General features: G+C 51.4%; 1 protein-coding gene across 2 annotated transcripts in view; it reads right to left on the bottom strand.

Annotated features, from left to right (window-relative positions):
- The window catches only part of ZMAT5 (zinc finger matrin-type 5), a 33,476-nt gene that overhangs the window by 6,937 nt on the left and 2,179 nt on the right, over nt 1-24,360 (bottom strand). The window contains exons 2-4 of one of the 2 annotated variants that reach the window (XM_010349170.3): nt 10,167-10,320; nt 3,273-3,335; nt 1,493-1,573 (exon numbers count right to left, since the gene is read on the bottom strand). In XM_010349170.3, coding sequence (XP_010347472.1) covers nt 1,493-1,573; nt 3,273-3,335; nt 10,167-10,293 — 271 coding nt within the window. In that variant the 5' untranslated portion in view covers nt 10,294-10,320. The remainder of the gene's footprint in view (nt 1-1,492; nt 1,574-3,272; nt 3,336-10,166; nt 10,321-24,360) is intronic. The other variant, XM_010349171.2, reaches the window with a different exon arrangement.

Below are 24,360 nucleotides of genomic sequence, written 5' to 3' on the forward strand. Positions count from 1 at the left end.
TTTGATGGGGTCAGTAGCCAGGTCATCTGGGATGGGCCTGAGGAAATAATCACACATGTGATCAGTGCTCACTCAGGGCCGGGGCCTGGTCTCTGGAGCCCACTAGGGGCCAAGGCCTGGTCTCTCGAGCCCACTCGGGGCCGGGGCCTGGTCTCTGGAGCCCACTAGGGGCTGGGGCCCAGTCTCCGGAATCCACTTGGGACCAGGGCCTGGTCTCTGGAACCCACTTGGGACTGGGGCCTGATCTCTGGAGCCCACTCGGGGCCAGGCCCAGGGCTGCACAGGTGTCATCTTGCTTCATCCTTAGACGCATCACATTTGACAGGGCAGGACACAGCCTCCAAGACGTTAGGCCAGGTACCAAGGTTACAGAGGATGTGGCAGAGCCAGGACTATCTGAGCTGCCAGCTCAGATAGTCTGTTCCCAGCCCCTCTGGGCCTCTCCCCATTCCTGTCCCCACTCAGCATCGTCTCCAGCTCCAGGCCTACTGCCCTGTGCTCATCCCACCACAGGCCAGCCGTCCCATGAGAGCCCATGGCCAGGGAAGAGCTGGAGCTGCCACTGCTGGCAGGACTTGCTGGCTGGTCCCACAAGGCCTTGCTTCTACCCTGGGAAGAAAAGCTCCTGGAAACCCTGTCTTGGTGCCAGGGCTGCAGCCACAGCACCACTGGCTCCCCAGGGCAGGACATGGAGCCCGCAGTGTCTAACTGGTCAGAGGGGAGCGAGGCCCACCAGGGGATCAGGGCAAAGGCCAAGCTGCCCCAGACCCTCACTGGCTACCCCGAGGCCTCCTGGACAGAGAAGCATGGCGAGTGGCAGTCGGGGGCACTGAGAGACCTGGAGTCTGCCTCTAACCTGCTGGGGGGCTCACGTGAGGCCCTTCTGCCTGAATGCTGGCCTTAGTTTCCCCACCTGTTCAATGAGAGGTTGTGGAAGAAGACTGATAAAGACCATCTCAGTCAGAACTTCTTGCTCTCTAACTGGAGGAATGAATTTCGCAAAGGCAAGATGTCAATTTCTATGGAAGCTGAACTTGCCCCTCCCTGGATCACCAGGCTGTAAGACTCCAGAGGGCAGGGATGGTGCCCTTAACTCCTTGTCCCCATACTGTCATAAGGGGTCTGCCTGGTGCCAAGTGGGGACTAGCTATGCTGCCTGATTGAGGGAGGGATGGGGTGTATCCGCCAGTGACTGATGGGCTGGCCACAGGGTCCAGGTGGGGCTGAGGTGCACTTTCAGGACTCTGGGCCAGAAGCCATGCAGGCTCCACTATGAGGGGACACATCCTTGCCTTCTCCGCTCATGCTGAGGTGGTTTAGAGGCTGTTCCTGACACTTGGCCCAAATCAGGGGCTCAAGGATCCCAGTCACCCTGGGGGGCCTTGGCTGCTAATGGGAGGAGATGGGAAGGCACAGGCCAGCTTTCCCGGTCTCAGAGCCCACATGCCCGGGCACCCCACTCCCGCTTAGCCCAGGGTATCCCGAGACATACCCTCCACCTGGAAGCTCAGCTCCTGCAGGTCTCGCTCTGACATGTGGGAAAATCTGCAGTTGGAGCCAAAGTCGCACTGGCCTGCGGCAGGAAGACAGTTACTCGCTGCTCAGGAGGGGCTCCCAGTGTGGGCTGAGGGGCACCCTGATGAGGGGTCCCAGAGTCTTAGGGGCAGGACTTCAGGGCCTAAAGAGTAGCAACCCTGATCTGGGACAGAAAATGGAATTTCTCTGGCCCTGCCCACTCAGCAGCCAGAGTAACCTCTCACCCATCACACCATATGCTCATGACGCTTCTCCAGCTGCCTGCCGTGCTGGGGATCACTTCCAACTGAAGCCTGTCATGAATGGGCCTCGAGAGCCTCTGCAGAGGCTGTCTTTGTCACCAGCCCTCCCAGCCCCTGCCTCAATGAACTACGTGTGGGTTTCTGAAAGAGCCATGCTTCCTTTCTCTACTCTGAGCCACAGCACGTGCTGTGCCCAGCCTAGTATTCTGCCTGCCTACCTGGCTCATGTGAGCAGCTGGACTGCTCCTTAGAAAGCCTTCAGTGGCAGCTTTGCCAAGGAGGCACCAAAATCTTGGGTGGCTTTCCCTAGCTCAACCAAGAAGACCAAACTGTGTGTTGAGATACTGGGAGGCTGGAGGTGTCTCGAGCCAGGGTAACCTACCAGCGACATATTCACATCAAGGCAAAGTCTGTAGGGAAGCCCCTGACCTGCAGGCTTGGTGCCCATCTTAGGGGAGCTTAGACTTTCACCCAGTTTCCCTAGTTCAGCTGCAGCACTTCTCCCCAGTGTTAAGCTCCCTTCACAAACCATGTGAATCATCACAGTTTTCTTCTTTGCCTTGGCTGCCAGGAAGCTCAGAGCCAAACCCTTAGAGAATACATAGGACCTCAAGGGCAAGCATGGAAGAGACTAATTATTCTCCTGGCTTTATCTTATTTTTCCTACCTTTATTTTTATCTGTCTTTGGTTCCTTCACCTACTAAGGTTTTTTTATCTCTTTCTCTCTCTTTCTTTAAAAGGGACAGAGTCCTCACTCTGTTACCCAGGCGGGAGTGCAGTAGTGCAATCATAGCTCACTGCAGCCTTGAACTCCTGGGCTCAAGTGATCTTCCTGCCTCAACCTTCCGAATAGCTGGGACTACCAGTGTGTGCTACCATGCCCAGCTAATAAAAAAAAATGGTTTTTTGCAGAGATGGGGTCTCACTATGTTACCCAGGCTGGTCTCAAAGTCCTGGCCTCAAGCATTCCTCCCACCTCAGCCTCCCAAAGTACTGAGATTACATGAGTGAGCCACCATGTTTGCCCCTTTATCTCTCTGACCTATACGTATCTATATTAGCTTAGTACTGAGCAGTCAGATCCACACCAAGCATCCTTGGTTCTCATCCTGAACCTCCTCAGATCACCAACCTTGTTCCTCTCTGAAGTCCTGCCTGTTTGGGAAGGAGGCGGGGCACCCAGGCTAACTTAATCAGCAAGTCTGTTCCACCCATGAGTGTCTCCGGGATTCACCTGTAATCCCCCAGGGCTTGCTTGTTCTAGGTGAGCTGATAACAAACAAATTCTAGATCTGAAGAGCTGAGGACCAATCTCTAGGAAGTCCTAAGACACAACTGGGAAGGCCCTGACTGGCCGGTCAGCTGAAGCTGCCACTGCAAAGTGGGCTTGGGATGGTGGCCTGGGTTGGGAAAGACACTCTGCAGAGGTCCAGGTGGGCCAGACTGGACACTGCAGGTCCATGCAGGGACCCGAGCTGTGCAGAGCACTTTACCTGTCAGTAGAAACTTCCGGCAGGGCCGCTTGTTCTGCTCATCCAGCAAGATGGCAGCTGCATCTGAGAGAGAAGAGAGCGGAGGGCATCAGATGGCTCAGGCTCCACAAGGGAAGCGGGAGGTGGAAGCCACAGGGGCACAGACTCTTTATCCCGACACAGCTGTGTGGAAAGAAGAGTTCCCCATCCACGGAGGAAGGACGCAGGGGATGACCCCAGGTGTGAGTCCTGGCAGATAGATCCGAGCCTCAGGTGACCTCAATCCCTCCCACCCCACACAAGATCAGCCAAAGGCAAGGACCAGGTTTCAGGCCTGAGGGTCTCAACTTTGCATGAGGGAATCCCTTGGGGAGTCTGGGAACTTTGGATTTTTTGGTTTTCAGAGACAGGGAATCGCTCTGTCACCCAGGCTGGAGTGCAGTGGTGGTGCAATTATGGCTCACAGCAGCCACTACCTGCTGGGCTCAAGCGATCCTTCTCCTCCCAAGGAGGTGTCACTATAGCTGTGCACCACCATGCCTGGCTAATTTTTTTGATCTTTTTGTAGAGGTGGTATCTCGTTATGTTGCCCAGGCTGGTCTCGAACTCCTGGGCTCACACAATCCTTCCATTTTAGCCTCCAAAAGCGCTGAGAATACAGGTGTGAGCCACTGGGCCCAGCTTGGAGGTTTATTACGTTTTCTTTTCTTTTTTTTTGAGATGAAATCTCACATTGTCACCCGGGCTGGGGTGCAATGGCATGATCTTGGCTCGCTGCAACCTCCGCCTCCCAAGTTCAAGAGACTATCCTGCCTCGCCCTCCCAAGTAGCTGGGATTACAGGTGCCCGCCACCACACCTGGCTAATTTTTTTGCATTTTTAGCAGAGATGGGGTTTCACTACATTGGCCAGGCTGGTCTCAAACTCCTGACCCATGATCTGCCCACCTCAGCCTCCCAAAGTGCTGGGATTACAGGTGTGAACCACTGCATCTGGCCAGTATACTTAAAAAAAAATACTGGCACTATGGAATTTCTCGGTATTATCTTTGCAGCTTCCTGTGAATCTATAATTATTTCAAAATAAAATGCTGGCCGGGCGCGGTGGCTCAAGCCTGTAATCCCAGCACTTTGGGAGGCCGAGGCGGGTGGATCACGAGGTCGAGAGATCGAGACCATCCTGGTCAACATGGTGAAACCCCGTCTCTACTAAAAATACAAAAAACTAGCTGGACATGGTGGCGCGTGCCTGTAATCCCAGCTACTTAGGAGGCTGAGGCAGGAGAATTGCCTGAACCCAGGAGGCGGAGGTTGCGGTGAGCCGAGATCGCGCCATTGCACTCCAGCCTGGGTAACAAGAGCAAAAACTCCGTCTCAAAAAAAAAAAAAAAATAAAAAAAAAAAATAAAATGCTAAACAAAATTTAAATAAATCCTAGTGCCCAGGAAGCCCACCAGCCAATCCCAGGGTCCAAGCACTGCTCCACAGGCAATACTGCAATTCCTGGCTTCTGTCTTCCCTCCTTCCACCAGCTGTAGGGCGCTCAGGGTCAGACCAGCCACCGCCCTGGACAGGACTTCCTGTAGCATCAGCAATCACTCTGCTACTAACCTCAACCCTAGTTTCCTCTGATTTTGCCTCTTTCTTTTCTTTTTTTGAGACAAGGTCTCACTCTATTACCCAGGCTGGAGTGCAGCGGCATGATCTCGGCTCCCTGTAGCCTCGACTTTCCTGTACTCAGGTGATCTTTCCCCCTCAGCCTCCCGAGTAGCTGGGACTACGGCATCCACCACCACGCCTGGCTAATTTTTAAATATTTGTAGAGATGGGGTTTCGCCATGTTGCCCAGGCTGGTCTCAAACTCCTGGGCTCAAGTGACCCTTCACATTGGCCTCCCAAAGTGCTGGGATTACAGGCGTGAGCCATCATGCCCAGCCTATCTTTACTTTATTTATATAGTTTTGGTTTTAAATTTGCTTCTTGGTAGGCAAGCTATCAATCAGTCAAAATCTGTAAGAAAGTAAGATACCTGAGGACAGTGCCCTAATTAGAGGCCCTTATATCTACCCCAGGGGAGAGGAGAGGCCAGGCCTGCACTGTACATTTACCCACCATCTTTTCTAGAGGCCAAGGAAAGACCACAGGCTTCAGAGTCCACGAAACCTGAGATCAAATCCTAGCAACACATGACCACGTGAAAGCCACTTAATCTCCAAGTCTAAGTTTCCCCATATGCCAAATGGGAGGATAATTCCCACCTGGCAGGGCTGCTGTGAAAATGTAGTAAGATAGGGCCGGGCACGGTGACTCACACCTGTAATTCCAACAGTTTGGGAGGCTGATGTGGGCGGATCACAAGGTCAGGAGATCGAGACCATCCTGGCTAACATGGTGAAACCCTGTCTCCACTAAAAACACAAGAAATTAGCTGGGCGTGCTGGTACACACCTGTAGTCCCAGCTACTCAGGAGGCTAAGGCAGGAGAATTGCTTGAACCCAGGAGGCGGAGGTTGTGGTGAGCTGAGACTGTGCCACTGTACTCCAGCCTGGGTGACAGAGCAACACTTTTGTCTCCAAAAAAAAAAAAAAAAAAAAAAAAAAGGCCGGGCATGGTGGCTCATGCCTATAACCCAAGTACTTTGGAGGCCAAGGCAGTCAGATCACCTGAGGTCAGGAGTTCAAAACCAGCCTGACCAATATGGTGAAACACCGTCTTTAGTTAAAAAAAAAAAAAAAAAAAAAAAGGAAACGTAATAAGAAAATGAATGCAGAGGGCTTTGCAGAGGCAGCCCATGGTTCCCAACCCTGGTGGCACATTAGAATCACTAGGGAAATGACAAGGTCTGCCCCTGGTGCCAGCAGTGGCCTTAGCACCATGTATGTGGCCAAGACTTGGGTGCGTACACAGCAAATGGCGGCAGTTCTTCATTTTTTCCTCACAAACCCTCTGAACCGCACAAACATCCCCATTTTGCAGAGGAGAAAATGAAGGTTCAAACAGGGAAGTGATTTGCCAAGGGCAGCTGGTGGCTGGGAAGTGTGTGGTCTGGTGGGATAAGGAGTTGGTTGTCAGAAAACTCACGCCAGGGAGTACCCGAGGAGTGGGGAGGGGCTCATCCGCACTGGGTTTGTCAGACTCAGTGCACCCAGCTGGTGCTACAGACACCACTGCCTGCCCTTCCCTGAGGAGGTGGGCTGGTGGAGGGCATGTGGACTTTGCCCTGGACTCCCCTGAGGTTGGGACAGCCGAGGCTGGCAGCGGGGCTGAGCCTGAGTCCTAGGCTTGGCGTGGGAGAAGAGTTCCAGGCTGCCTGCGTCTGTCTGTTCAGTGGTTCCCCACCCCAGCGACACAGCAAAATCATGGACACCCAGCCCCAGCCCTCTCAGGTACTGCTTTAATTCAGTGGAAGGAAGGGCATCCGAATTGTTTAAAGCTCCTCAGTGACTCTGAAGTGCACTCAGGCCCCGCACGCGGAAGCCCATGCTCTTGCAATGGGTATCCAAGGCCCTGCATGATTTGACCCTGTTGGTCCTTCTTGTTTCATCTCCCAGAATTAATAGCTGCCCCAGTGCCCCACGTTTCTTTGCTCATTCACTTAGACATTTATCTGCCAAACATTCACTGAGCATGTCCTGTGTGCCAGGCACCATGCCAGGCTGAGGATTTAAGTGGAGAACAAGTCGGAGCTGGTCCTTCCTTCTGGTCTAACAGTCACATTAATCCCCGTGAATATCAGCAGGGTAAACATCCAGCTTGTAGCCAAACGATCTGACCCGTCCCAGGGGTTGGGAAGGATGTCCCTGAGGATTTACTGCCTGACTTGAGTTCTGAGGTCGGGGCGGGGGACCTGGCCTGGGACAAGGAGGACAGGAGGAAGGGCACGCCTGCAGAGGGGAGAGCCTATGTCCAGAATATGCAGTGGTCAGTGTGGCTGCAGCTGGGAAAGGCCAACAGGGAATTGGAGGCCTGGGCAAGACAGAGGCTTTGCCAAGAACACACCATTGTAATTGGGCACTAGCTCGCTAAGGAGAGGGCCCCTATTTTATCTACCTTTGAATCTTTAGAGCCTGCCTGGGAGCTGAGAACACACTGAATGAATGAGCCCATGAGATGAAGGCCAGAGGCAATCCTTTTGAGGACCCACAGGCACCGTGCCTACTTAGTAAACCCTTGAATGCCATGCAGTCATCATGAGGATACTGAGCCCCTGTCACGGCCCTGGGAGGTGGGGACTGTTGCTGTAGCAGTTTTAAACATGACAAAATGAGGGCCACAGGGTTAGTGACTGACACCTGGAGACTGGGGCCCTGCACTTGACCTGGCGGATGGATTAGCAGCTCCTCTGAGGGCTCAGGGATGTGCCCCAGGCCGCGAAGCTGGGAGCAGAGCTGAAGTCGAGCTCAGTCACAGGGTACATTCCCAAAGTCCCTGCGGTTGCTCAGGGTGAGTAGAAGCCCTCAGGCAGCCTCCTGAGGAAGTGGAAAGAGGTCATGTACCAGCTCAGCCCCAGTAGCTGGGGACCCAAGGCAAGGGAACCCACTGCTCTGGATTTTATTTCATTTATTCTTTCGAGACAGGGTCCCGCTGTGCTGCTGAGGCTAGAGTGCAGTGGTGCAATCTCAGCTCATTGCAGCCTCCACCTCTTGGCCTCAAGCGATCTCCTACCTCAGCCTCCTGAGTAGTTGAGACCACAGGCATGGGCCACCACACCCAGCTAATTTTTTTATTTTTTGAGACGGAATCTTGCTCTGTTGCCCATACTGGAATACAGTGGGGTGATCTTGGCTCACTGCAACCTCCACCTCCTGGGTTCAAGCAATTATCCTGCCTTAGCCTTCCAAGTAGCTGGGATTACAGGCGCCTGCCACCATGCTCAGCTAAGTTTTCTATTTTTAGTAGAGACAGGGTTTCACCAGGTTGGCCAGGCTGGTCTTGAACTCCTGATCTCAGGTGATTCACCCACCTCAGCCTCCCAAAGTGCTGGGATTACAGGCATGAGCCACCATGTCTGGCCAATTTTTTTTTTTTTTTTTTTTTTTTTAGAGGCAGGATTTCACCATGTTCCCCAGGCTGGTCTTGAACTCCTGGACTCAAGCGATCTTCCCACCTCAGCCTCCCAAAGTGCTGGGATTACAGGTGTGAGTCACCACATCCTGCCTGCTCTGGATTTTAAAGTAATCACCTGTAAGTGGGGATGCCTGGCCTGCCCAGCCTCTTACAGAGCTGTTCTAAGGACTGAATGTATCAGGGATGAGAGGATGCTGAGAATACAAGAGCCCGGGGGGACTCCTGTCACCTGCTGTTTCATCTTTTCTGTAAGTGACACAAGGAGCTCTGCCAATCAGCCCTGGACCCCAGGATCCAGCTGTTCACAGCTGAGAATCTGGGACTAGGAGCAAACATGAAGGTGATCTTGGCCCAGCTCCCTTCAGATCACAGCCCACAATGGATTTGCACAACAGGGAGCCTTAGCCTAACACCGGGGTTAGAGGCCCCCCTAGGGACCTAGGAGACCCCACTGCCCATGAATTTTCCTGTGGCCTTCCAACCACAGCCACACCCGGCCTGCTGAGCGGCCTGGCCACCCCCTCACTGGACCTCTGAGCCTCAGTTCCCTCACAGGAAATGCGAGAGTCTGGGAAGGCTTTAGAAACACCATGCCTACCATCCTGGCTAACATAGTGAAAACCCGTCTCTACTAAAAATTAGCCAGGCGTGGTGGTGGGTGCCTGTAGTCCCAGCTACTTGGAAGGTTGGGACAGGAGAATTGCTTGAACCAGGGAAGCAGAGATTGCAGTGAGCTGAAATTGTGCCACTGCACTACAGCCTGGGCAACAGAGAAAGACTCCATCTAAAAAAGAAAAGAAAAGAAACACCATACTTAGTCTCTATCCCAGCCAAATCGCTTCTGGGGAGGGGACGGGGTCTGGGGATCAGTGGTTTTTACTTAAAGGTCTCCAGGTGATCCTAACCTGCAGCCAGGGCTGATAATCACTGCCTTAGAGAGTTACTGAGAAAAGCAAATGATGAACTAGGAAAAGCACCTGGCAAGTAGCAGGCACTCGATCCATGCTCATTCCCTATTTGTGAATTCTCAGTTTCGGATCAGGGAACTCTCTCTCTCTCTCTTTTTTTTTTTTTTTTTTTTTTTTTTTGAGACAGGGTCTCACTGTGTTGCCCAGGCTGCTCTTGAACTCCTGGGCTCAAACAATTCTCCCACCTCAGTGTCCCAAAGTGCTGGGATTACAGGCGAAAGCCACCATACATAGCCCCAAACAGGGAACTCTCTCTCCATTTCTCCTTCCTTCTTGGCTGCTAGATTTGGTTCCTTCTTCAGAAGTCCTGTCCCAGAATCCTGCACACTGACCTACAGGGCATCGGCCCCACTCTGGCTCATTCCAGGAACTCCTGGTCCACCCTCACCCCACTGCCAAGGTTCAAACGATTCTCCTGCCTCAGCCTCCTGAGTAGTTGGGACTACAGGCGCCCACCAGCATGCCTGGCTAATTTTTGTATTTTTAGTAAAGTCCTGGTTTCACCATGTTGGTCAGTCTGGTCTCAAACTCCTCCGACCTCAGGTGATCCACCTGCTTCAGCCTCCCAAAGTGCTGAGATTATAGGCATGAGCCACCATGCCCAGCCAACATCAGCTTTTTCTAGGGCCTTCTTCTTCCCATCTACAGCATCCCCAGAGCCTGGCAGGTATCTGAAGCACAGAGCCCTCAGTCACGGTTGCTGGAGAAAGAGCTCACGTACCAGCCTGCTCCTCTGAGGGCCCAGTGGCCCAGGCCTCCCTCTCTTTTGATTCTCAAAGAGCCCAGACCCAGACTGTCACTGACTGATGGGGATCTTTGATGATAGGAAAGATCAGAGAGCAGGGCTCCAGGAGCGCAGCCCCCAGCCAGCGGCACCCACCTCGGAACATGTCATACCAGACCTTCTTGGCCTTGAGGTGCTGCAGCCCGTTCAGGTGCTTCTTGCGGTTGTGGAGGTTGTCCTGGAAGGAGCGGTCACAGTAGTCACAGAAGTATCGCTTCCCCATGGCCACTCAGAGCAGGTGCTTTGCTGCCTGGGAAGGCATGAAGAGCTCAGATCAGACCATTGGAGAAAACACACCCCTCACCAGCCAACTGAATCCTTCCTGAGGGCCAGGCCTGAGCCAAGCCTTGACTCACATGCGCCCCCCCTATTAGGAATGTCAAGCTCATGAGAGGCCTCATTCCAGAGGAATCTGTTAACAATTCTGATTGATGCCCAGCCTGCAACTCAGACCCGTTAAAGCAGAACCTCAGTGGATGACGCCTGGGTACTATTTTTTGGTTTTTGGTTTTTTTTTTGAGAGGGTCTTGCTCTGTCACCCAGGCTGGAGTAGAGTGGTGCAAACACAGCTCACTGCAGCCTTGACCTCCTGGGTTCAAGCAATCTTCCTGTCTCTGCCTCTCAAAGTACTGGGATGATAGGCATAAGCCACTGCACCTGGCTGCTGTTTGGTATTTTTTTAAAAGTCTATCAGTTTTTTAAAATTCTAACATGTAAGTAGGCTGAAGAACTGTCATCTTACACTCTTTGGCCAGCCTCCCTTGTCTCCTACCACATAGGGTTCTCTTTTTTTGAGACAGGGTCTTGCTCTGTCACCCAGGGTGGAGTGCAATGGTGTGACCACAGCTTACTGTAGCTTTAATCTCCTGGGCTCAAGTGATCCTCCTGCCTCAGCCTCTTGAGTAGCTGGGACTACAGGTGCATGCCACAATACCTAACTTAAAAAATATATATTTTTTTTGTAGAGATGGGGTCTCGCTATGTTATAGGGGCTGGTCTCCTGGGCTCAAGTGTCCTCCTGCCTTGGCCTCCCAAAATGCTGGGATTACAGGTATGAGCCACCGCACCCATCCTCTACCATACCTCTGACCTCTGACCTCCACATCTGCACCATACATGCCAGACACACGGCCACCTCCTGGCCTTTGCACCCGAGGTTCCCCAGGGCGGGGCGTGTGCCCTCCCGCAGACACCTGCCTCACTTCCCCTCTTGACCCCTTCCATCTTTGCTCCAATGCTGCTTTATTTAAGACTGTGGAACCTTCCACTTAGCTTCCTCCACTCCCTGCCTTATTTTCACTCATAGCATATATCACCCTTTGATATGGTTAGGTTTTGTATCCCCACCCAAATCTCATCTTGAATTGTAATCACCATAATCCTCACGTGTCAAGGGAGAGACCAGGTGGAGGTAACTGACATGGGGGTGGTTTCCCTCATGCTGCTCTCGTGATAATGAAGAGTTCTCACAAGATCTGATGGTTTTATAAGGGGCTCTTCCTGCTTTGCTCGGCACTTTTCTCTCCTGCCGCCTTGTAAAGAAGGTGCCTGCCTCCCCTTCCCCTTCTGCCATGATTGTAAGTTTCCTGAGGCCTTCCCAGCCATGGGGAATTGTGAGTCACTTCCTTTGTAAATAACCCAGTCTCCGGTATTTCCTTACAGCAATGTGAGAGTGGACTAATTAATACACCCTTCATGCAATAAGTTACTTGTTATGTTTATTGTCTTTCTCCCTCAATAGGAATATAAAGCCATGAGGGCAGGTTTGTGTTTTGTTTATTGCTGGAGCCCCAGCACCTAAAATAGTACACAGTAGGCATTGAAGTACTTGTTAAAAGAATCAATTTCCATTTTCCCTTTGGGACAATGAGGTTCAGAGAGGGGGTGTGATTTGCCCAAGATCACACAGCTGATAAGCAGAAAGCAAACCCAGTCCCCTAACGTCAGGCTGCCAGGTGTCCTCTCTTCCACAGCCAGTTCAAGGTTTAGAGACACCAGAGGGCTCAGGCAATGAATGCTGATAGCTTCCCAAGGAGGTCACCAAATTATCAGGTGGCAGGTCCCATCCAGTCACGGAGGGAAATGAAAACATTTTGGGGTCTTAAGACCTCTCAGCTGTGGTGACCACAGCCACCACTCCTGATCCAGGAGACCTGTGGCCCAAGGTGGGTGGCAATTCAGACTCTCACAGCCAGCTCTTGGGTCTGTGAGTTCGGTACAAGACAGGAGGAGGAACGGGTACACTTGGGGCCACCATGGCGAATCTGCCAAGGCTGAGCCCAGACCTGTGGTCAGACCCCTCACTTCAAAGAACAGGTTTCTGAGGAAGAGAAATTATTTCCCCAGGGTCACAAGGTAGCTATCTGGGCTAGCAGCCAAAGCCCCAGACTCTCAGGACCTGATCACCACGGTGGACGGATGGGGGAATGCAGCTCAGGAGGAGGAGACTGGGGAGAGACACAGGGGCAGTCCCAGCAGCCAAGCAGGTTGATGGAGAAAGCCACTCTTGCAGCAGACAGGGACAGCAGCCATTAAGTCAGGGTCCGTAATGGGATCAGGAACAGACAGTCATTCAAAATGAAAACATATAAAACCTCTCTTTTCCCATTACTGCAGAGAGACCGTGTCCCAGACACGCACACTTGATATATTAAATTTGGCAGCTCTAATACACCCCGTCTTGCCAATAAACTTACAGGAATTGGATTGAAATTGTAAGAGATGAACGTTTAACGGCCGAGTGCTAAACCAAGCCATTCACAAAGCTTGAAGCTCTGAGCAGCTGCTGGTGCTGGAGAGTGATGGGGAAGGAAGGGGAGGAGGAGGGTGCTTCTCTGGGAGACAAACAGAACAGTGGCTCTGCAGCCTACTTAGTTGGACAAAACCACACAGGTATTGAGAAGCTGCCTGCGACCTTGGGCAAGTCACTTCCCATCTCTAGGCCTCTACTTTTACTGTGGGAATATGAGGCAATGGCGGGTTGCTCAGGGAGTGATACAGAGACGTTTCTAATGCAAATTGTGAAAACGATGCTGAGAATGTCTGGCATTAAGCAAGGGCTCAGTAACTGTTACCTCTTATTAGGGCTAGTGGTTTACTGACTACCTACTATGTGCTGGCACTAAGCTGAAAGCTCTAGATGCATCATCTCACTTAATCCCCAAGACAACCTGTGGGGAAGGGGCTGTTATGCCTTTTTAGATGGGGGCACTGAGGTTCCAGAAATGAAGTGACTTAGTCAAGGTCACATTGCTAGGAAGGAGCCCAGCTGGGCTTGGAATCCAGAGAGCAAGCCTCTAGAATCCCCACTCCTAATCATATAATGAAAGTCTCCTTAGTCCCAGCATTTTGAGAGGCTCAGGAGGGTGGATTTCTTGAGTCCAGGAGTTCAAGACCAGCCTGGGTGACAGAGTGAAACCTCATCTCCACAAAAAATGCAAAAACTAGCTGAGCATCAGTGGCGCATGCCTGTAGTTCCAGCTACTCAGGAAGCTGAGGCGTCAGGATGGCTTGAGCCCAGGAGGCAGAGGCTGCAGTAAGCTGAGATCGAGCCAATGTACTCCAGCCTGGACAATACAGTGAGACCCCCATCCGAAAAAAAAAAGTCTCCTCCTAACAAATCATACTAATGACAATTTTCCTTTATTAAACACTACACCCTAGGACCCTGCTAGCCCCTTCAAGCCCCAAGAACTATGGATTATCATCTCACTCATGAATGAGGAAACTAAAACTCAGAGGAGTGCCATGAAGGGCCCCAGGTCACACACGTAGGAAGGGCAGAGCAGGCCTCAGGATACCTGGGGCTCAGGTCTGCCAGGAAAACCTGTGTTCATACTGCAATGTTAGCTTCTCAAATGCCACCCAACAGAAAATCAAACCTCATGCCCCTCCGCCTGCCTGCCCAGCCACACTCTGACCCAAATGGTAAGCCCCTTTGGTGGGCTGTATCTATGTGTATATGTGAGAGGGTTTGCATTTTCCCCCATCTCTCTCAACACCCCCCCCCACTCCATGGGGGGCAAACTAGCTAATGGTTCCATCTACTTGTCAGCCTCAGCTCAGGGCCATGGCTGCTCACCCATGCACTCCTCTGCCTACCCATTGTCTAGCACATGGGAAGTGCTTGGCCATCCTGGATGCATCAACAGGACACCACATTCTAGTTCCAGCTCTGCCATGTGGCTCAGTCTGTTACTCAGCCACTTGCTCTCTCTGGGCCTCAGTTTCCCCATGTGGGAAGTAGCAGGACCAGGTGATCTCTAAAGGGCTCTCTGGTTCTAATATCCGGTGATAAGATGAGAAGATGCCCACAGCAATGCTTTTTTTTTTTTTTTTTAATTTAAATAATGGCCTCGCCATATTGCCCAGCTTGGTCGCAAACTCCTGAGCTCAAGTGATCCTCCTATCTCTGCCTCTCGCAGTGCTGGGATTATAGTCATGAGCAACCGCACCCGGCCAGCAATGCTTTCTATCTACCTGTCAGACACATGCACAGTGTCAGGCCAGGGACAGCGGCAGGCAGCACAGTTCCTCTGGGATGGGAAAGCATGCCCACTGGGAACCACCTGGGCCCCCTCCCTGATCCTCTTGCCCTGAGGGGGATACCCAGCCTGGGGATAGCACTGAGCACCCAGGACCGGCAATCACTGCACTTCTGCGCCTGGGGAGGCTGCCAGGGACAAGGTTAAGAGTCAGATGTCAGGGCTTACAGCCAGTCGCCACTGCTTCCTAACTTTCTCACTCGGTGACCCTGAGCTATTATTTTATTTCTGGTCTTGTTTTCCTGCTATGAAAACTGGGATGATAACAGCATTCACCTTAGGCAGGCGTCCCCAAACTACGGCCCACGGGCCGGCCCCCTGAGGCCATTTATCCGGCCCCCCGCCACACTTCAGGAAGGGGCACCTCTTTCATTGGTGGTCAGTGAGAGGAGCACAGTATGTGGCGGCCCTCCAACGGTCTGAGGGACAGTGAACTGGACCCCTGTGTAAAAAGTTTGGGGACGCCTGACCTTAGGGGTTGCTACTAGAATCAGATCCTCCACGTACACGCTTAGCACAAAGCTTGGTCCACAGAATGCCTTCGAGAAACCTTGACTGTCATCACCATTGTCCTCTAGAAAACAGGCTCAGACAAAGAACAGGATGTCAGTACCCAGTGACCTCTGGGGTCAGCTGGTCCATATTACAGATGAGAAACGTGAGGTCAGGAGAGGGGAAGTGAGTCACCCAAAGTACTCAGCATAAGAGGCAGAGGTGGGTCTGGAACCTCAGTCCCCACAGCAGGCCCAGATCCCTGCTCTATGTACCAGCTGTGCATGGCCGGGCATGGTGCCTCATGCCTGTAATCCCTGTACTTTCAGAGGCCAAGGTAGGTAGATCACTTGAGGTCAGGAGCTTGAGACCACCCTGGCCAACACAGTGAAACCCCTCTCTACTAAAATACAAAAATTAGCCAGGCGTGGTAGTATGTACCTGTAATCCCAGCTACTCGGGAGGCGGAGGTTGCAATGAGCCAAGATCATGCTGCTGCACTCCAGCCTGGGTGACAGAACAAGACTCCCTTTCGAAAAAAAAAAAAAAAAATACAGCTATGCAGAGCCCCCCACTGCCCAGGGATGTATTGTGGTGATGGGGTGCACATCCCACCTACTTCACAGGCCTGTCCCCATAGGCATGAGCCCAAGGCCCTATTCCTGGGCAGAGGCTGGCCTTCAGCAAGGTGACCTCGCTCAGGTGTGAAATTCTAGAGCTCCTGACCCAAATGCCTCCTGCTCTGATGACTCTGCCCATGTTAGGATAAGGTTCAGCTTGCAGAATCCTCTGGACACATGCAGCGCCCTGCCAGACACTCAACTTGGCAAGCAGAATGCTGGCTGGAGTTCAGCTCTAACTCACCACTCAGCCAGGTGTCCTTGCACCAGGTGAAACCTGCACCATCGTACTTGGCAGCCAAGTTGGGGGTCAGGGACAGAGGAGGGAAGGGACAGCCAGAGTGTCTCTGAACAGTGCCCAGACACCAGCATGGGGTGCTGACTAAGCTGGCCCCCTCTGCTGTGATTCATCCCCATCCTCTGAAGGTAGCTCGAGCAGCAGAGTGTGAGTGAGGTCCTGTCTGGAACACAGAACCATCCAGCCCCACTCCCTGCCAGAAACACAGGTGGTGCCATCCACCCACTCCCAGGAACCAGGTCCATGGCTGCAAAGGCATCTGCTGGATCCCCAGAACATCAGCAGGTGAGCGTGCTGGCTCCTCGTGGCCAAGAGGCAGTGGGCAAGGCTAGTGGGACAACCTCTGGGCCACATGGGTCACAAGGGTCACATCTGAATTCCACCTCTGCCGCTTATAAGCTGGGTGACCCCTGGAAAGTTATTTCATCTCCCTGGATCTGTCATTAGCTATAAAACATGGATCCCAGGGCCATGCGCGGTGGCTGAAGCCTGTAATCCCAGCACTTTGGGAGGCCGAGGCGGGTGGATCACGAGATCAAGAGATTGAGACAGCCGGGCGCGATGGCTCAAGCCTGTAATCCCAGCACTTTGGGAGGCCGAGGCGGGTGGATCACGAGGTCAAGAGATCGAGACCATCCTGGTCAACATGGTGAAACCCCATCTCTACTAAAAATACAAAAAATTAGCTGGGCATGGGGGCGCATGCCTGTAATCCCAGCTACTCAGGAGGCTGAGGCAGGAGAATTGCCTGAACCCAGGAGGCGGAGGTTGCGTTGAGCCGAGATCGCGCCATTGCACTCCAGCCTGGGTAACAAGAGCGAAACTCCGTCTCAAAAAAAAAAAAAAACATGGATCCTTCAGCAGTTATCCATCATAGTTGCTCAGATTTACCGAGGCAGTACATTAAGGTGCCCAGTAGCCAGGTGCAATGGATCAGGCCTGTAATCCCAACATGTTGGGAAGCCGAGGTCCGTGGATCACTGGAGCCCAGGAGTTTGAGACCAGCCTGGACAACATAGAGAGACCCCAATGCCACAGAAAGAAAAAAAAATTAGGTAGGCATGGTGGTGCACACCTGTAATGCCAGCTACTTGGGAGGCTGTTTGCGCTCAAGGAGGTCAAGGCTGCAGTGAGCTGAGATTACGCCACTACACTCCAGCCTGGGTAACAGAGACCCTGTCTTAAACAAAAGGGCAAAAAAAAAGGTGTGTAGCATATAGTTCCTGCTCAAACAATGGATGCTGCTACTGTTGTTACTATTATCATCCACGCTGCCCACCCCCTCACCCTCTAAGTGAGCACATTCTGAACCCCGCTTTAAAACCACAGTCAAGCCCGGGCACGGTGGTTCATGCTTGTAATCCCAGCATTTTGGGAGGCTGAGGCAGGTGGATCACCTGAGGTCAGGAGTCCCAGCTTCTTGGGAGGCTGAAACAAGAGAATCACTTGAACCTGGGAGGTGGAGGTTGCAGTGAACCGAGATCACGCCACTGTACTCCACCAGCCTGGGCAACAGAGCAAGACTCCGTCTCAAACAAAACAAAACAAAAACAAAACTGCAGTCAAAGCCAATGTCACAGGTATGTCCGCCTCTCCTTCCAACGTGCTCTGTTTTCCACAGCATGCCTTCTCACCTGCTGATTACTGTCCTGTGTGCCTGCCTTTGCCACCAGAATTCGGCCCTACAAGGGCAGAGAGTTCTGTTCGTCCGGCTGCTGCCCTCCAGCACCGGAATAGGGTCCAGCATACTCTTGCACCCACAGCTGCTTGGGGATGAACGAGCCAGCGGCCCACAGAAGCCAAGGCCTCCTACTCTCTGCTCAATGCCAGCACCTCTGCAGCCCTCTGCTCAATCTAGGTACAAAGACAGGGACAGATACTGGAGAGAGGGACATAAAGCCCTGAAGCCAGGTCTCTCACGGCCGCCACCAGCCCTCCCCATGGGACTTCTGTCTCCACCAGGGCCCCAGCCTGCCCAGCTGCTGGGATCCCCATTTAATCCCACTCCACTGCCTCAAACCTCACTCCTTGTCTCATGAGACCTGACTGCCGTCCTCCAGGCTCAAAGAAAACTAGTCGAGGCAGGGAGTGGTGGCTCACGCCTGTAATCTCAACACTTTAGGAGACCAAGGTGGGTGGATCACTTGAGGTCAGGAGTTTGAGACCAGCCTGGCCAACATGGTGAAACCCCGTTTCCACTAAAAAAAAAAAAAAAAAAAAAAAAAAAATTAGCTGGGCACAGTAGCATGCGTGTGTAATCCCAGCTACTTGGGAGGCTGAGTCAAGAGAATTGCTCACTCGAACCCAGGTAGCACTGCCCTCCAGCCTGGGCAACAAAGCGAGACTTTGTCTTTAAAAAAAAAAAAGAAAGAAACAAAGAAAAAAAGAAAACTAGTCCAGATACTGTGGGGTGGCAGAGGGGAGGAAAGACGCTGGGGTGGTGGGTGAGGGGTGACGGCTTCAGATTTGATTTCTGCCTGCTTGGCACTTCACTTCATCCCCTTATTTGACTTTCCTGGAGACCCTCTGAGTAGATATCAATATATCAAGTGTCTATTTTGCAGACCAGAAAACAGGTCTGAGAATACTCAGTCCTAATTTCTTCACAGCCATGGCCAGGAAAGACTCTAACAATAATCATAACAATTACTGTTAGTTTCATAACAATAATGACACTTAAGCCGGGGGCGGTGGCTCAAGCCTGTAATCCCAGCACTTTGGGAGGTCGAGGCGGGTGGATCACGAGGTCAAGAGATCGAGACCATCCTGGTCAACATGGTGAAACCCCGTCTCTACAAAAAATACAAAAATTAGCTGGGCATGGTGGCGCGTGCCTGTAGTCCCAACTACTCAGGAGGCTGAGGCAGGAGAATTGCTTGAACCCAGGAGGCGGAGGTTGCGGTGAGCCAAGATCGTGCCATTGCACTCCAGCCTGGGTAACAAGAGCGAAACTCTGTCTCAAAAAAACAAAAAAAAACAAAAAAACCAATAATGACACTTACATCAATAACCAATAACAATAATGTCTCATTATCCTGAACTGCCAGTGGGCCAGGGTGCCCACTTGTGGAGCCTTCACCATGACACTGTGAAGCCACATGCCCAATGCCCCACAACCAAGGCACACCAGAGCTGGCACACACACTTGGTTCTGGCTGACCCCAGGCCTCACTCCCCATCCCACTGTCCTGCTGTGAGACTGTTACTGGGCAAACATTTGTGCTTCCTCAATGTTTTGCATTCCTTTCCTTGTGTGTGTCTCAGTCACAGACAGAGCTGGCTTTGACACAAGGCAAAAATAAGCCAACAGCTCGGCCTTTGGCCAGGGGCAGGGATGCGCGCTGTAATTATCCTGGACTTGTGTTCACCACAGGTGACCCCGAAGCTCACCTGTTATATTTTCTAATTATGGCACCACCAGACCCCAGGTAAAAAGCAAACCACAGCCAGAGGATGGCTTTATTGCACACCCACTAGGAGCTCAGTAATGTCCCAGTGTCACATATGCCTGCCATCTGGAGTTGATGGCATCGGAACCGCCCTGTGGAGGTGGCCTGCAGAATGCTGGTGCAGGACCCTGCTCCAAAGAAAGTGCCGAGGAAATCCAGATGTCTTTCCTGACCGGAGGCCCCATAGGTTGGGGGCATCCTTGGACACCCCAGTGTTGGGTAGCAGCCACACACCTTTTTCATCCTGACCTCATTCCTACGTTTGCCTTCTGCCCTCCCCTGCAGTGAGGCACATCATCTTATTCCTACAGGTCTAAGGCAGCAAGGGGCCCACCCACTGCAATTTCTAACTTGGCGGGTCTGGGACAGGGCAGGATTTAAGAAAGTCCTGATTCAGACTCTACAGAGAAATGCAAGTCCAGGCCGGGCGCGGTGGCTCAAGCTTGTAATCCCAGCACTTTGGGAGGCTGAGGCAAGGGGATCACTTGAGCCCAGGAGTTCAAGGCTGCAGTGAGCCATGATCACGACACTGCACTCCAGCCTGGACATCAGACAGATTTCTCTGTTCCTTCTCATCTCCCACTGTTTTGCTTGACTAGCCTCTGAAAAAGAGAAAAAGAACAAGTGGGAAATTTGTAAGGCAGGGATAAATCCTATTCCTTCTCCCTCTGGAGGCTGCTCCAGAGGGTTCCAGAGACCTGGTTCACTCAGATGAACCAGCCAGGGGTGGTGAGTGGTGAAAGAGACAGCACAGACATTGCCCTCAGCCCCTGGATGAAGACTGATAAGGCAAACGCTGATTCCAACCAGACTTGGCCTAGCACACCCCAAGGCCCAGTGAAGGTAGGCTGAGCCTGAATCTGAGCTCTAGGGACTGCAGGCTGGAGACACAGTTTCTATCAGATAGTTACAGGTCCCAGGAGGCCAGAGTTTCCAAAAAGGAAAGGTAAAAATAGTTTAAATGAGGCTCCTGAACCAGATACTTGGACTCAGAACTGTCTCTGCCTCCCCCTTCTTCTCTCCCCAGTCTGGGCTTCCAAATACCATCTGATCTTCTATCTCCACTGCCACTCCTGCCCAAGTCAGATCTCAGCTCCTCACCTCTGGACTCCTCATATCTGGACAGCCCCCTCAGTTCGCTGTATCATAAGCAGCATCAGATCAACTCTCCTTAAATCATCCCTGCTCAAAATTTTCCATGGCTTCCAAGTGGGAACCTTATTAAAAATGAATCTCAGCTAAATGCAGTGACTCACACCTATAATCCCAGCACTTCAGGAGGCCAAGGCGGGTGGATCACTTGAGGTCAGGAGTTCTAGACCAGCCTGGGCAACACTGTGAGACCCCTGTCTCTACAAAAAAAATTTCTTTAATTAGGCAGTTGGGGTGTCATATGCTTGTAGTCCTTGCTACTCAAGATGCTAAGATGGGAAGATCACTGGAGCCCAGGAATTTGAGATTATAGTGAGCTCTGATCGTGCCAGCTTGGGTGACAGAGTGAGACCCTGTCTCAAAGAAATAAAAAATAAAAGGGGGCTGGGCGTGATGGCTCACACCTAATACTTTGGGAGGCCAAAATGGGCAGATTACCTGAGGTCAGGAGTGGCCAACATGGTGAAACCCCGTCTCTACTAAAAATACGAAATTGCGCTGGGCACAGTGGCTCACATCTGTGATTCCAGCACTTTGGGAGTTTGGGAGGCTGAGGCAGGCAGATCATCTGAGGTGAGGAGTTCAAGACCAGCCTGACCAACATGGCAAAACCCCGTCTCTACTAAAAATACAAAAATTAGCTGGGCATGGTGACAGTCACCTATAATCCCAGCTGGGGATTATAGGTGAAAAAAAAATTAGGTAGGCATGGTGGTGCACACCTGTAATGCCAGCTACTTGGGAGGCTGTTTGAGCTCAAGGAGGTCAAGGCTGCAGTGAGCTGAGATTACGCCACTACACTCCAGCCTGGGTAACAGAGACCCTGTCTTAAACAAAAGAAAAAAAAGGTGTGTAGCATATAGTTCCTGCTCAAACAATGGATGCTGCTACTGTTGTTACTATTATCATCCACGCTGCCCACCCCCTCACCCTCTAAGTGAGCACATTCTGAACCCCGCTTTAAAACCACAGTCAAGCCCGGGCACGGTGGTTCATGCCTGTAATCCCAGCATTTTGGGAGGCTGAGGCAGGTGGATCACCTGAGGTCAGGAGTCCCAGCTTCTCGGGAGGCTGAAACAAGAGAATCACTTGAACCTGGGAGGTGGAGGTTGCAGTGAACCGAGATCACGCCACTGTACTCCACCAGCCTGGGCAACAGAGCAAGACTCCGTCTCAAACAAAACAAAACAAAAACAAAACTGCAGTCAAAGCCAATGTCACAGGTATGTCCGCCTCTCCTTCCAACGTGCTCTGTTTTCCACAGCATGCCTTCTCACCTGCTGATTACTGTCCTGTGTGCCTGCCTTTGCCACCAGAATTCGGCCCTACAAGGGCAGAGAGTTCTGTTCGTCCGGCTGCTGCCCTCCAGCACCGGAATAGGGTCCAGCATACTCTTGCACCCACAGCTGCTTGGGGATGAACGAGCCAGCGGCCCACAGAAGCCAAGGCCTCCTACTCTCTGCTCAATGCCAGCACCTCTGCAGCCCTCTGCTCAATCTAGGTACAAAGACAGGGACAGATACTGGAGAGAGGGACATAAAGCCCTGAAGCCAGGTCTCTCATGGCCGCCACCAGCCCTCCCCATGGGACTTCTGTCTCCACCAGGGCCCCAGCCTGCCCAGCTGCTGGGATCCCCATTTAATCCCACTCCACTGCCTCAAACCTCACTCCTTGTCTCATGAGACCTGACTGCCGTCCTCCAGGCTCAAAGAAAACTAGTCGAGGCGGGGAATGGTGGCTCACGCCTGTAATCTCAACACTTTAGGAGACCAAGGTGGGTGGATCACTTGAGGTCAGGAGTTTGAGACCAGCCTGGCCAACATGGTGAAACCCCGTTTCTACTAAAAAAAAAAAAAAAAAAAAAAAAATTAGCTAGGCACAGTAGCATGCGTGTGTAATCCGAGCTACTTGGGAGGCTGAGTCAAGAGAATTGCTCACTCGAACCTAGGTAGCACTGCCCTCCAGCCTGGGCAACAAAGCGAGACTTTGTCTTTAAAAAAAAAAAAAGAAAGAAAGAAAGAGTCACCTAAAATCCTAGCACTTTGAGAGGCCGAGGTGGGTGGATCACAGGTCAGGAGTTCAAGACTAGCCTGGCTGGCCAGGCGTGGTGACTCATACCTGTAATCCAAGCACTTTGGAGGCCAAGGCGGGCAGATCACCTGAGGTCGGGAGTTCAAGACCAGCCTGACCAACATGGTGAAACCCCATCTTTAAAAAAAAAAAAAAAAAAAAAAAAGACTAGCCTGGCCAACATGGTGAAACCCTGTCTCTATTAAAAATACAAAAATTAGCCAGGCATGGTGGCAGGTTCCTGTAATCCCAGCTACTTCGGAGGCTGAGGCAGGGAACTGTTTGTACCCAGGAGGCAGAGGTTGCAGTGAGCCAAGATCATGCCACTGCAATCACCAAAATCAAGACTAGGTCTCAACAAAAAATTAGCCAGACATGGTGGTGTGGGCTCTGGCCTGCGGTCCCAGCTACTGCTCAAGAGGTTGAGGTAGGAGGATCGCTTGAGCCTGGGGAGATGGAGGCTGCAGTGAGCCAAGATGGCAACCATTGCACTCAAGCCTGGGTAAGAGAGTGAGATACTGTTTCAAAACAAAACACAAAAATTATCTGTAATATTGAAAAAAATATGGTATGTTGAGTGTCTAACAGATAAGTATTTTGATTCCAATTTAAAATACAGAAGTTAAAATATAGAGACAGTACTTGATAAAATATACGTCAGTAATTTATATGAGTTGTGATTTTAGATTGAGAGGTTAGCAGTGATTGAAAATGAACTGTATATCATAATCACCTGGGGTGCTGTAAAGGTTACTAAGGGGCCCCCCATATATTCCTATTTCATGTCAGAAATACAGACTGTTTATTTGTTTGTGTTCTTTTTAGCTCCTTATACTAAGAGCCACTGGCACAAGAAAAGTTAACTAAGTCTGTAAAAAGAATTATTTACAAGGACTTGAAATTCATTATAAGTTTAATTGATTAGATTTTGTAATAACTGTTTAAGTATTCTGGGGAAAGTTGTGCTTGTTATGTTATAAAGTACTTAAAAAGAAAATCAAATATATTAAGTTTACAAATAGATTTAAAATGTTGGCAGGAATAAAATTAGGCTGTAAATACGGCTGAGTGTCTTCAGAAATTCAGAATCTTCAACTTGAGTTCAAATACTAATCAAAGGAAAAGTTAAGGTCATTTTTTTCTTTTTCTTTCTTTCTTTTTTTTTTTTTTTTTGAGATGGAGTTTCACTCTGTCACCCAAGCTGGAGTGCAATGGCATGCTCTCAGCTCAATGCAACCTCCGCCTCCTGGGTTTAAGCAGTTCTCTGCCTCAGCCTCCCCAGTAGCTGGGATTACAGGCACGTGTCACCATGCCTGGCTAATTTTTGTATTTTTAGTAGAGACAGGGTTTCACTATCTTGGCCAGGCTGGTCTTGAACTCCTGACCTAGTGATCCACCCGCCTTGACCTCCCAAAGTGCTGAGATTACAGGCGTGAGCCCCCACATCCAGCCTCATTTTTCTTATTTAGGTATTGAATAATAATTTCTAAGTTGAAACATGTGGTTTAAAGCAGGGGATCCCAGCCTCCAGGCCATGGACTGGTAAAGGTCATTGGCCTGTTAGGTGCTAGGGGCTGCACAGCAGGAGGTGAGTGGCAGGTGAGTGAGCAAAGCTTCCTCTATATTTACAGCTGCTCCCTATTGCTTGCATTACTGCCTGAGCTT

The sequence above is a fragment of the Saimiri boliviensis genome, chromosome 21, assembly GCF_048565385.1.
Source record: "Saimiri boliviensis isolate mSaiBol1 chromosome 21, mSaiBol1.pri, whole genome shotgun sequence".
In the NCBI taxonomy this organism is placed as follows: domain Eukaryota; kingdom Metazoa; phylum Chordata; class Mammalia; order Primates; family Cebidae; genus Saimiri; species Saimiri boliviensis.